At 34.7% G+C, this 14,128-nt stretch overlaps 3 protein-coding genes across 4 annotated transcripts in view; 2 read left to right on the top strand and 1 right to left on the bottom strand.

Moving 5' to 3' along the window:
* LOC101501927 (ubinuclein-1-like) overlaps positions 1–1,259 on the top strand; it is an 8,983-nt gene extending 7,724 nt beyond the window's left edge. The window contains exon 13 of the mRNA XM_004502478.4: positions 440–1,259. Coding sequence (XP_004502535.1) covers positions 440–889 — 450 coding nt within the window. The 3' untranslated portion in view covers positions 890–1,259. The remainder of the gene's footprint in view (positions 1–439) is intronic.
* A 650-nt stretch (positions 1,260–1,909) lies between these two features.
* On the top strand, positions 1,910–8,612 carry LOC101501191 (NAD kinase 2, chloroplastic). 2 transcript variants are annotated; one of them, XM_004502477.4, is made up of 9 exons: positions 1,910–2,484; positions 2,841–3,770; positions 3,843–4,775; positions 5,748–5,869; positions 5,975–6,116; positions 6,208–6,432; positions 6,588–6,662; positions 7,564–7,665; positions 7,971–8,612. In XM_004502477.4, exons 1-9 carry the CDS (start codon positions 2,311–2,313, stop codon positions 8,172–8,174), a joined length of 2,907 nt encoding a protein of 968 aa, XP_004502534.1. In that variant the 5' UTR covers positions 1,910–2,310; the 3' UTR covers positions 8,175–8,612. The 2 variants fall into 2 exon arrangements, with proteins under 2 accessions (XP_004502534.1, XP_004502532.1); XM_004502475.4 differs by having other exon boundaries at positions 2,841–4,775.
* Positions 8,613–9,983: 1,371 nt separating this feature from the next.
* LOC101500864 (1-aminocyclopropane-1-carboxylate oxidase 5-like) lies at positions 9,984–11,757 on the bottom strand. Its single transcript, NM_001279163.1, has 3 exons — positions 11,563–11,757; positions 11,236–11,462; positions 9,984–10,839 (listed from the first exon to the last, which is right to left on the bottom strand). Exons 1-3 carry the CDS (start codon positions 11,662–11,664, stop codon positions 10,242–10,244), a joined length of 927 nt encoding a protein of 308 aa, NP_001266092.1. The 5' UTR covers positions 11,665–11,757; the 3' UTR covers positions 9,984–10,241.
* Between the last annotated feature and the right edge of the window lie 2,371 nt (positions 11,758–14,128).

The raw sequence follows: 14,128 nt of genomic DNA, 5'->3' as shown, positions 1-14,128 counted from the left end.
AAGAGAGATTCTTGCACAGAACCATAGTTGGCAGCTGAACCCTATTGAAATCCTACTGATTTTAATTCAGACAGATGAGACTGTTCAACTTTCCAAGTTTAGGTTACCCTGAAGATTATGTTTCTTCTTGAATCTTGATCCCATGGTGCCACCAGTGTTGATTTCATTAGTCTCGCTTCACAAACTCTACTTCATGCAAGGAAACATATATCATTACAAAGGAGTTAAATCGTCTTGGTAATTTTAATATAGAAGTTTTATTTTAAAGATGTTTTTTGTCGATAAGATAGTGAGAAAGCATTGACCAACCTAATTAACTTTAACTAATAATGGAAGAACAGCATTTGATTCTTTTTATGCCGAGGTGATAACCAGGATCTAATATTTGTTAGGACAATTTGCTTTTTAGTTGATCTTATTTGTTCTGCCGTATTTCTAGGATCGGGAAAAAATTAAGAGGAAGAAATTGTTGGCATCAAAGCAAGAGGATGGTGTTCGACTAGATGCCGGCTCAATTCCATCACAGCAGAACCCACAAGAGAAATTAGCACCAGAATCTAGCAGTCATGCTTTTACTTCAATGAACAAGCCCGCTTCTAATATGAGCACAGCTGTCCGGGTCCCCAGTCCTATGAATGGTGTAAAACAAGAAAAAGCAAAGGGAAGTTCAAGCAGTTCCCCGGACGATGGTCGTGTTGCTGATGGCGTTTTAACAAAGAAGGTGAAGAGAAAACCAGAACTTGAGTTGGAAGGAGCTAATTGTGGTCCTGAGAAGCTGGATTCTTTGCAGGGAGAAGAAAGGTCCAGGTCACAAAAGCAGTCTTCTGGTCTTCCCACCAAATCAAATCTTCAGCCAACAACCCTCCCAGGTCTTGAACAGTCAAGCTAACAAACATGAGTAGGATGGATGTCCACAGCAGAATGTCTGCCTCAATTTTTTTTTTATTAGTAATTTCCCCATCCCGACTTTTTTTGTATATCAAATTGTTTCCTGCTTACTGTTACTATTTTTGTAATTAAATGTCCATCAAATGTTAGTCAAGATTTAGGTAGATAAGTAGATTCGTTAGTTGTTAGTTATAGTGGCATTGGCAAACCGTTTAATGGTCCTTATGCCGTTACTCTGTGGATGGTCTCATCATTAGATATAGTTTTATTTAATTGAACGACTATGGCCATTCACTTGTAACATGAAGTATGAGCTTCAAAACTACATATTTACCAAATTTCCTTAAAACTACTAATAAATATTATGTCTAGTTTTTTCTTAAATAAATATTATGCATCGCCACCTAAGCATACTACCTCTGCCAACCTATTTCCATTTTTCACATCAGCAAATGCATTGCTTCCCCTTCTAAAGACGAGAAATTCAATTTTAGTTTCAACTAGAAAATAAACAGTGAATGTGCAAATATGACGATATCGACCGATGAAAATTTGTATAACATGTAATGTTAGCTATCAAGTGTTTGACTACAAAAATTACGAAGTCCTTAATCGTATGATACATTTCAATTGTCAAGTGTTCAATCAATTCGTCTCTCTCGATAAAGTGAATCCAATTGTAAGTATGTAAAATCATTTTTGACGTACAAATTATATATATATATATATATATATATATATATATATATATATATATAAATTACTCATTGACATCGTCAACATTAATCTTAAATTTTATAATATTTTATGAATAAAAAAATCCATAAACTTGTAACAGATGTCAAGTGAAATGGACAGATACATTTATGGCGAAATTTCATTTCATGAAAAATTTAAGCATATGTTTAAAACCGTATTAAGGTTAAATAAAATAAACATAAAAAAAATACGTCGATATAGGAGCTATAATTTATTGCTTTTGATTTCATCGTGTAAAGAACACCTTGATGCAAAAAAGTTGATCAAACATGCATCTAAACACTCCTTAAGACTATCATTTGAGTTGATCTATAACATAACATTTCACAAAATCTACATATAAAGTAATAGGATATTTTTGTCAAATCCTAGCCTCTTAACTTAGAAAATTACCATGGATAACTTTGACTCATAATTCTTGAGAGTTGTATTTATTAATTGATAAAATTGAAAGATCATTTTGACAGTGCTCACAATCTGAAAAACCAATGTTGGTGTCTCCTTGTACATTTCCAGTGTCAAATGATAACAGTGCAAAAAGGAAGAAAAGATCAATGAGAAAGAAAAAGAAGGGAGAAACAAACAATTCAGCACATCACAATAACATCAAAATCAAAAGCAAAGAAACGAACAACATCTGTTTCCGACAGTGAAGTCCCTCCCATGTTGGCGTGTAGTATGTGCGCGTGCCACATGGCATTCTCCGTCAATGCCAGAATCTCGTCATTCCGGTTGGAATTGCAGAGGAAGACTAAGCTTACTCCCCGAAGAACACACCTCGTCACCGCTCAACTTTCCAACTCTTTTTCCTTTAATAATATCGCTTTGGATTCTCAGGTTTCCCTCACTTTAACCAACTCAAATTCTTCATTCACCTTAATTTCACTTACACTACTCTGTTTCGAAAACTGGAGCTTCGGTGTTTCCCGTCACAAATTTTACTAAACCCCTATTTTCATCATCCAATTGAATGATTATTAGTACGCCAATTTGATTTATTTATTACTTCTAAAGTTGCTTTTTGATTAGATGAACCTAATTGATGTTAGGATGACCAAAATTAAATATTTTAGAATACCAATTTGATGCTTTTTAAATTCTTTCATTGACTAAATTAGGGATATTATATTCATGCAAAAACTTTAATTTTGATATTGTAGATTGATTATTATTTTTGATGTTTTTGTCTGTAGAGCTTGAAGTCCATTGAATCCCGTGATGCATCACGGTTACCTTGGGTGGGTTCAGTTCCGGGTGATATTGCTGAAGTGGAAGCATACTGTAGGATTTTTAGAAACTCTGAAAGGCTTCATTCTGCATTAATGGATTCCTTGTGTAACCCTTACACTGGTGAATGTAGTGTTTCTGATGATGTTCCATTCCATGAGAAACCTCTCCTAGAAGATAAAATAGTTTCTGTCCTTGGATGTATGGTTGCACTTGTCAAGAGTGGGAGGGAGGATGTTCTTTCTGGAAGGTTTTCCGTTATGCCTCCTTTTCGTGCTGCCGAGCTTAGCGCTGTGGAGGAAACTCTTCCCCCACTCGCCATTTTCAGGAGCGAGATGAAAATGTGTTGTGAGAGCTTGCATGTTGCTCTTGAGAACTATTTAGTTCCTGGTGATGATCAAAGTTTGGATGTGTGGAGGAAACTTCAGAGACTGAAGAATGTATGCTATGATTCCGGTTTTCCTCGCAGAGAGGATTATCCGTGTCCTGCATTATTTGCAAACTGGAGTCCTGTAAATTTGTCCAGTTCTAAAGAGGACTCAGAGTCGAAAGAATCTGAAGCTGCTTTTTGGATAGGTGGACAGGTAACAGAAGAAGGCCTTAAGTGGCTACGGGATAAAGGATATAAGACTATTGTGGATCTCAGAGAAGAGAGTGTAAAAGATGATTTCTACCAAGCTGCTGTCAATGACGCTGTTTCATCTGGAAGTATTGAATTGGTCAAAATCCCAGTTGAAGTTGGGACTGCACCTAAAATGGAACAAGTTGAGAGGTTTGCATCTCTTGTTTCAGATAACAGCAAAAGGCCAATCTATCTGCACAGCAAAGAAGGAGTTTGGAGATCGTCTGCCATGGTTTCCAGATGGAGGGAGTACATGGCTCACTCTGCATCACAGGTTGTTTCTAATCAAGCAGTTATTTCCCATGGCATGTTATCAGATTATACTAATGGATCTGGGAAACTGCAGGACTTGATGCCTGATGAGAGATCCTCCCTGGAAAAAGATACCGAGTCGTTGCAAGAGGGTTTGGGTGCAATACACAGTTCTATTGATTCATTTGACCAAAGTACCTCTCCACATAATAATAATGAAAAAACACAAAGTAAAGGGACCTTGAGTGGAATTATTCCTAATGACAGGACCTCATCACAAGCTACTGCGGCTGATGGAGAAAGATCTTTTCCCACTTTCTCCCGAAAAACTAACCCTTTAGAAGCTCAAGTTCCTCCTCATGATATATTTTCCAAAAAAGAGATGTCCAGATATTGTGGAAGTAAGAAGATTTCGAAACCCTCTTTTTCCAGTAATCAGGTCAAAAGGTTGGAATGCTTGCCTGATTCAAGGAACAAGCATATTAGAAGACTGCAGGGGCAAGGGAGTATCAACAGTGGTCAAAATCCCGAACCAAAAATTGTGGGTCCAGCAGAAAGTTCCAATGGGTCAGCTTTGGATTATCCATTTAGAGAGCCCCAGCTTGTGGTTGGTAACAAGTGGAAATTAGTGAATGCGAATCCTTCCAGTTCTGTTAAGACAACATTTAATGGTTTTAGTGAAAAAGAAATGTATTACACGACGGATGTGAATGGTATTGATAATGTCACAGCAAACTCTCAAAGGATTTTAGCTGACAAGGATAAGGCAGGGAAAGACTTGGGATTCATTGAAGGAGACATGTGTGCAACTTCAACGGGAGTTGTAAGGCTGCAATCAAGAAAAAAAGCAGAGATGTTCCTAGTACGAACGGATGGATTTTCTTGTATAAGAGAAAAGGTGACTGAATCTTCTTTGGCCTTCACTCATCCTAGCACTCAGCAACAAATGCTAATGTGGAAATCTACCCCAAAGACTGTGTTATTGTTGAAAAAGCCTGGGGAGCACCTCATGGAAGAAGCTAAAGATGTAATATTTTTAGACTCCTATAAGCACACAAGTTATAAAAGTTTCTAACGTTAATGTTAAGGAAAACAATTATATTTTGTTATACATGGAGGGATATGTTCTGTTGTAGTGGTGAGGGGAGAGGCAGAGGCCAGACTCAGGGTGGGTGCTAGTTGCTCTATAAAGATGTTGCACTACTTTCCATATAATTTTTTTCTGCTTTGTCACCATGTAGTTGAAGGGTGAGCCTCATTTACGCTCAAGCTCGTTTATATGGGCTTACTGCAGTTAATAAGGGAAGCTTGATAAATTGTACTTCCAGTGATCCAAGCTTGAGCTTGCTAATGTTTTGCTCTGCTTGCATAATTGCACTTCTTGGTGTAGAAAAAATTAATTTGTTGAAATTAGCTACATTGTTCTCCCTTCCGTTTATCTAAAGTCATTCTTTCAGCTACTTACAATTCAAGAGATTATTAATATTTTGTTTTAATCCCCAACATCAAATATTTTGATGATATTCGTGAAAGAATGTCATAGAACAATTTTAATTCATAACCTACAGCATCTTGTTTTCTCATTTCATAACCTATAAGGATTTTTCCTGAAAAGAAATTTGGAGCTGAATATCAATTAGTGAAACAATTGAATTCCTGACATTTACAGAACTGGAGATGGAAACTATAAAAATTGATTGTAGGGATTTTTTGCAGAGCGTTGTGTTGGAAATGCATGGATCAATATTTTTCATTTCTAAGAATGCACTAGAGACAAAAACATCTTGTCTCTTCTTTGTGTAACAAATAAATGAAAATTTGGAATCAAATATATTAGGGAATGTAAGAATTGGGAAATGCCATTCTTAACTTTGACAGTATTCCAACAGCACTTGGTACTTTTGTGGTTCCTACAGAAACTATATGAGTATTTATTCAGAATTTTTTAATTGATTTGACTAAATTCATTCTCAGCAGATTTTCTTTATCTAATCTGCAGGTTGCTTCTTTTCTATATTACCAAGAGAAAATGAACGTATTCGTGGAACCTGATGTGCATGATATATTTGCTAGAATTCCTGGATTTGGGTTCATTCAGACCTTCTATACTCAAGATATTTGGTACTGGACTTCATGAATTATGTGCAATAACTTCACTTTCCCCCCTTTATATAGATCTTTGCTTCATTAAATGATTGCATAACATATCTAATGCCTTTGATTCAGCGATCTACATGAGAAAGTAGATTTTGTGGCATGTTTGGGGGGAGATGGCGTCATATTGCATGCTTCAAATCTATTTAGAGGCGCCGTTCCACCTGTTGTGTCATTTAACCTTGGTTCCCTCGGTTTTCTGGCTTCTCATAGTGTATGCTTTTAAAACCCATAAGTTACTTCACTACAAAGAAATGCATGTATCTGGCCATTTGTTTGACTTCCATTCTGTTTTCTATTTTCAGTTTGAAGACTACAAGCAGGACCTACGACAAGTCATCCACGGAAATAATAAGCGAGATGGTGTATACATCACTCTCAGAATGCGGCTCCGGTGTGAAATTTTTCGCAATGGTAAAGCTATGCCAGGGAAAGTATTTGATATTCTCAATGAAGTTGTTGTTGATCGGGGTTCTAATCCGTACCTTTCAAAGATTGAATGCTATGAACATGAAAGACTTATAACAAAGGTTAGCTTGACTATGTATTTGTTGTCTGCACTCCAAATTGGCATACATCTCCGATATTCTTTAACGAGAGCTATCGCTGTTCTAAATTTAACACCTCTAAACAGCTTTTTGAAGCTGTGTTGTGCCTTACATATGATCATTGTTATGTCTTTAAGGTACAAGGTGATGGAGTGATCATAGCCACCCCTACTGGAAGCACTGCCTATTCTACAGCTGCTGGAGGTTCCATGGTAAGCCTGTCCTAGAGTTGTATTTGTCCAGAGCCTGGTTTGAGCCTATACTGATTACTGAACTAGTTAGATGGATTGGCTATATTTTCTTTCCTTGGAATACTTTGATAAACAATAATTATAAATTTTAGCTATATGGTTTATCAAAGCCTTCCTTACCTGCGCTTTCTGCAGCGTTGTTGAATATTTTGTTGGTGTCTTCTAACTCTTACTACGTTGCTCGACATGTGGCAGCTAAAGATAACTTGATGAGATTCTTTATTATGTATTGAGAATGCTGAAACTAGTGATGTTTTCTAAGTTGTAGTCACTAGTCAGGAATCATTTCTCTACTACTTTGCAAATGTCAGGGGTCAACAATGCTAAATGAGTTCCAGATAACTGTACCTGAACATAGTTCTCCGTGACCCTCTTGTTTGTTTACCCCATTTTGGGAAATAAAGAACTCATTTATATAGAGTACTCTTTTCCTTCTTTTCTTCCTTCTCCAAAAAAAGGTTTCATTTAGTCCATACTCACATTATGTTATCCCTTTAAGAATTATAAGTTTTTATGCTTCTTATTCTAACATCCCTTCTATCACATGAAAAGTGAAATAACAAACATCATAAGAAATAGTTAAGTCACTCAGAATATGTCATACAATAAACTCTTTTTCCACTCATGGATTACCAATCAAGCCAGATTTCGAGGAATTGCCGTGCAAACTGCTAAGTTTAAATTGGCATAGAAACTTTGTACACGTTATCTTGTACTATAATTTATTTTTATTATAACTTTAATTCTACTACAGATACATCTTCCAATGGCATGATATCTGCACAGTATCAATGTGAAGTTGTCCCAAATTAATCACTGCTTTTGTTGATGTTTTCTTTCTAATAACAAATGGAAACTGCAGGTCCATCCAAATGTTCCATGCATGCTGTTTACCCCAATCTGTCCACATTCACTCTCATTTAGACCAGTTATACTTCCAGATTCTGCTCAACTGGAATTAAAGGTGAAGTTATCATTCTCTATCTTGTAAACATATCACGTTGGACGTTCTTGTTTCCACAATTACATGTTTTATTGTTTATTATGCATCTTCTATGCCAGAAAGCGTTACCCTTCTTTAGCTATATTTAGTTGTCTCAAACATGCAGCGGAAAAAGTTACATGGTTAATATCACTTGGTAATAGAAACCACTAAATTTAGGGACTCATTTGTTTTGTACGATTTGGAATTTAGAGGTTAACTAAGATTTAATGATTGTGGGTTTTGTAATCAGGATTTGAGTAATAACGTACTATTTATTGTAGCAGATTCCAGAAGATGCAAGAAGCAATGCCTGGGTTTCATTTGATGGAAAGAGAAGGCAGCAACTTTCAAGAGGAGATTCTGTACGAATATCTATGAGTCAGCATCCGCTTCCAACCGTTAACAAGTTTGACCAAACAGGTGATTGGTTTCATAGCTTGATTCGCTGCCTAAATTGGAATGAAAGGCTTGACCAAAAGGCCCTATAAAGCATGTGAAAATGAAGATCAGATATGCGTTATTCTCTTGTATAGACTTAATTGTTTAGTTATCTTATATAGGTCATAGCTATATATTGAGATAGCAGAAGTTTGATATAGTCACTGGTTACTACCAATTTCTTACATTGGCATCCAATGAGAATATAGGGTTTGCTAATGGTTTTTCCACTTTATTGTGGGGAGATGCTGTTGTACACTGGCATTGAAAGCTATAAATTGTTAATCTTATAAGCAGCTCATTTGGCTCATCTCAAAGTTTATCAGTCTGCCAGACTGCAGTCTCCCTATCTCATTATTGGACATTGTTGAAATAGCAGTAGTTATAGTTTTTGTAGTTGCTAAGATAGTTGTACTACTATTACTATTTGGCCGTACTTGGCCTCATATTAATTAATATAAATAACACAGGCAGATGTTAGACAGTCACCCAATCCCAATTCACATTCTCTTTGGATCTCTATATGGTGAAATATAATTGGATGTCTGGGTAAAAATATTGTTGTTTCTTAAAATATGTGTACAAATTTCTATATGGTGAGATATGATTGGATGTTTTTGTAAAACTTTTTTATGCTTTCAGTGCATAGTAATTAAATCTGATGTATAAATTTAGAATTTGTTTGGGTAAATCAAGGATTAGGTTTTAAGAAGTGTATCATCTATTTTTTATATACTTGTAGCATCGATCATTTTTGTTGTTTTTTGTTGTTGTCAATAGTTGAAAATCTCTTATCTTTCTCTCTTTACTGGAGAGTTCACTTTTAAGGAGTCAAATTTTTATTTTTATGCAACAATGTCATGGGTACAATACAATCCACCTTACAGATTGTGTCAACTGACTTGAATCTTAAAACCTCCACCTAAGCATGTATCGCCTTCTTGCAAGGATTTTAAGATTTATTAGAGTTTAGCTATTTGAAGACATCTGTATTTATAAAACGCATAAAAGATTGCATCAGAAACTGGATTAAAATGCTTTAGATAGAGCAAATCTACTGTAATGGGCAGCTTAGTGCACAAGGCTCTCACTAAGTGGGGTTTACGTGTATGCAATCTTACCCTTGCTATCGGAGAGACAGTTTCAGGATTGGAACCTATGTCACAAGGCACGTCATCTAGTAAATCTACTAAAATATTCCTAAAAAAATACCGGCATTAGATTGCAGCAGTACCGATGTGGCATTAAAAGACGACATCAAAAAATGTGGTATTAAAAGGCTATCATGTTTTATGTTCAAATGTAAGTAAATAAATAATCATGTTTTATGATCTAAATTATGAGCAAATCTTAACTAAATCTACCATATTTAGTGCTACCACTCTTAAAAAATCCGTGCATTTTATTTATATTTTATATTTCAATGAATCAATAACCTTTTTATTCTCATGCAACAAGTTATTATGAAAGATAGTTTAGAGAATGCAATTACTTTAAGAAAATAAAATGATATCAACTTACTCTTTTAAGAGTGTTAGATATTTTATTTTATTTTTTATTGTATTTGAGAATATAATAGTAAAATTTAAAAAGATAATTACAAGGGACTTGACAGACCCTGCATTCTCTGGCTACCTATACTTATTTTTCTGCCTTCCCCATTGCCTTTGTAGTCATACTGGTTAGCTTTTCCTCCTGATACCCAATTCCCCATTGTTATGAAAGTCACCCAATATCCCTTCACTGTCACTCAACATTAATCATTCAACTCTCCTTGATTATCTTTCTGTGTTCTTTCCTAATATAAACTTTTGTAACGGGTTTCCCAATAGAGTGGACTTTCATTCATGAAGGATAACTTCAGAGTAGAATTTATGTAACAGTACTATTATACAAAGCAAGCCCAGATGGATGCATACAATATTACAATCTCCCACCATGACATTTAAACATAAAGATAAATATTCTAAAAATAAAACCAAAATACTAATACCCACAATGGTTCTCATTATTATGAAGAGAATGACAACCATGTGGTATTCTTTGCTATTGTCAACCATGTCTTATACAACAAAGGCCCGTAAACAAAATAAAAGACTTTAAAGGAAGTGCTTGTTTCAAATGGCTTTAACAGCTTTAAACCTTGGTTCCTTGGGGAGAAACTTCTGTTCAGCATAGACAGACATGTAGTCACCGAAGACGAATTTAGGATAAGTGTCATCCACTTGTTGGTTTTCTTTTTCTGCCAATTGTGGTGCAGGACTTATGGTGGCCTTGAGTGGTGGGTTATAGAAGGATGCAATTGATCTCCTGTTCCCATCTGTAGAGGTCAGAACCCTGTGCCAACAGCTCTTGTATCTGCCATTGGTCAGGACCTCAATCTGATCACCAGTGTTGATGACAATGGCATTTGGCAAAGGTTGGACATCAATCCATTCCCCATCTTTGAGCATTTGAAGGCCACCCACCTTATCATCTTGGAACAGTAGGATGACACCTCCTGCATCAGTGTGAGCCCGCAGACCGTTCACAAGTTCTGGATAGGGGCAGGGTGGGTAGTGGCTGACCTTAGTGCCAAAGAAAGCATTGTCTTCATCTCCATCATTCAGTGCCTTCTTGATGTATCCTTTTGGTAAGCCCAGATTCTCATCCATCACTTCCATGATATTCTCTGCCAGTTTCTTTAACTCAGACCGATATTCTAACATGGTTTCCCTGTCATCCATATAAGAAGTCAGTTATGCATTCATGTTGGAACTCTACCTATTATGCCATGTCATGTCATTTTATCACTTAGTATGCTTTGAAGTGCTGTCATTGAATCATTAAAAAAATACTGGTTTCAACTCTGCAAAATTGTCCATCTTTTTCAACTTTTAGGTGTTATTGTAAAATCAGCTATTTTAGTGGACAAGAGTATAAGAGCTTGAATTTAGATTTCAGATTGGCCACTATATGCTTGAAGTTATACAAGAACATAAATTCTGGTGAGTAAGACTAAGAGCAAGTATAATAGAAGACAGTATGCATGAAATGCCAAGCATTGTTCTTTCTGATATCAACATGCCTGACTAGGTTTTGCTAGGAAAGAACAGATGATATGCTTTGTACCTGAAACATGGTGTATTTTCCGGCCATTCGTTATTATCCAGGAGAGTGATAACATCCTCCCAATCCACATTCTCCAACTTTTCACTGCTTTTCTTTTCAGCTATATCATTTAGAAGTTTCACTGTTGTGGAGTTCTTGAAGTTCTCCTCTCTTTCCAGCTTATAGAACTCAGAGGAAACCTTCTTCACCCTCTCAAGAAGTTCCTCTGGAATGCCATGATTGATCAACTGTAAAGCATAGATAGTATGAGCATTTACATGCATATAATAGTATACACACATATTAACGGCCATTATTTGTATAAACATAAATGATTTAATTAAGTACCTGGAAGAATCCCCATTCTTCACACCCATTAGCAATCTGTGCCATAGTTTTGGCCCTTTCTTCCCCATTCAGCTTTGAGAAATCAATCACAGGGACTGCCATTGGATCAGAAGGTAGAGAAAAAGTTATGATAAGAAAAGGAGTATAAGTGTTGAGAGTCTGAGAGAAAAGAGAAAGATATCTAGGTTGTTTGAGCTTGTGTAGGTTTGTTTTGAGATGCTTTCTAAGAGGTGTAGCTTAGCCTATTTATAACAAAACATATCCTACCATATTGGATGTCAAACCAATATAAATAGTAGACGTTCCTTTTAAAGAAAGCAGCCGTTAGAGTTAGGTAACGGACGGTAAGGTATTTGATTGATTAAAAATTTCCAATGTCAATGCTTTCTTTGACAGTAACTACTTGTTTGTAGCATACATGTCCACAACACAAACGCTCACTTTTCAGGTGACTACATCTCATTAATTTTTTCATCATTAGTTATTTCATTTGATTAATCACACAAGTTACTTTGCTTCTCTATTACATACTTTTATTATTAATTAGTATCAGATCTTGAATCAGTTATTGTTGGTCAAATAATAGTTATAGCGGCGTCTATAACGTACAGAGATTTAAACACAGTGTTATTATTTCGCAATCAAGATTTAGTACAAAGTATTGTTTAATAATTGTTATTAAACAATTAGTCTGTGTAATTTTTCAGATATGCGATTAATAACATTGGAATTAGTTTGTGTCAACAATCGCCCTTGCCTTCATTTTATTTTTTTGTTTCAAAACCAACCAAGTGTTGTTTTAGCCAACTAAACCACCATAGCATTCAATATTATATGCATATTAATCCATATGATATTTTTATTATGAGTTCCTATATCTAGCTATCACTAATTGTGAGATAAATTACTTGTTCTTTTCGTATTGATTCACATATAGTATGAAGGAAATGCAAGACAAGTTGCTTGAAATTATTATTTTCTTAATGATACACTATTATCAGTTTATCCTTTTTGTAGACTTTGAAAATGATAATTTAGCGTATAGTTAAAATCTCTGCCGACTATTATCTAATCATAGGTTGACTACCCCACATTGCTTTGCAGAAAGAACCATTATTACAAATTTTCACACATGACATGATCTTTCTTTACACATTTCCAATACTATATACCGTTAATACACACAGACTTCTAGCCATAGTTTTAGGGTTAAGGAAGGCATGGTCAAGGCTTCAATATATAATAACACAATCGATAATTTACTTACAATTTAATAACATTAATGTCAACTTCACCTATTGACATTGGATTATTTTTAATATTTCCTTATGTTAATACATAACATGGCAACATCATATTCATACTATTTTAGACTTGGAAAATATTTTCAATTATTTAAATTCATGTCTGTTTTAAATTATTAATAAAGAGATAAAAGACTCAGCGAGAAATATATTCTCTTAAGTTTATTAGTTGAAGTGAAAATAAAAGCAGAAAACACGATAAGTAGTCGGTGGTAACTGACCCGTTTATAATTTAGAATTAACATTATTGACTAATGAATAATAGTTAAATGAATTATTGGGGTTTGATTTGATTCCAAATGTCCGAATGCTAGGATACATTACTGAGTAAACAGATGACATTAGCGTCTGATTAAGGAGTTGAGTTTTAGAATCTTAACTCATAAATTGCTGTACTTTGGTGTAGTACTTCAAAATCATGTCTAAATATCAAAAATTGGTTGAGATTTGAGATTGCATAGCTGGCATGGCTTTAGTACACAAAACATATGGGGCCACTTTTGAGGCCGTATCGCATGTATTACACCACAGTCCCCACACACCATTATTGTATCAAGACAAATTATTTTTTGGTGCCAGCACTCAACTTATCATCTCCAATTTCAATCATTCACAACATGATTTTTTTTTTAATAAATAAAGAGTTTAACAGAAATTTACTATAAAAAATTTACATATAGTTTTACACTTATCTAACCACGACTCATCACCTAAATATTTGAGGAGATATTTCATGAGTTTATGTAACAAAGTGATACAATAATTGAATTTGATTAGATACATGTGTAAAACATTTTTTTTACACTAATAAAGTATATAATTTTTAAAGAATTGCATAAAATTCATATGAGATTAGAGAGTATATTGCAAATCATTTAACAATTATGTTGGCAAATTTATAGGAAGGTCGTTCCAACGATTTCAAAAGCTTTCCATTAATGTTTTCAACTCATCAATTAAATTGCTTTGTATGATTCATCCTCTCCATAATTAATAGGAACTAGAGAATAACCCGCACGTTGCGCGGTAAAATTTAATATATTATTAAGTACAAAATAATAATAATATATAATTTAAATGTAATGTTAATTTTGTTTTATAGTAGAATATACTTAAGTGTTTATGTACTTAAAGGTAAATATATTTTTGAATAATTATATATAAGCTAGGTTTGCTTTAGTACAAAAGAAGAAGTAAAACATTGTTGACTAATACAATTCTTGCAAAATATATTTAAATGTGGAATTGGTTTATTCAAACCT

This window comes from Cicer arietinum, chromosome 5 (genome assembly GCF_000331145.2).
Source record: "Cicer arietinum cultivar CDC Frontier isolate Library 1 chromosome 5, Cicar.CDCFrontier_v2.0, whole genome shotgun sequence".
Taxonomy (NCBI): domain Eukaryota; kingdom Viridiplantae; phylum Streptophyta; class Magnoliopsida; order Fabales; family Fabaceae; genus Cicer; species Cicer arietinum.
Note: the sequence above shows the minus strand (reverse complement) of the source record. Positions and strands in the feature narration are given on the sequence as shown.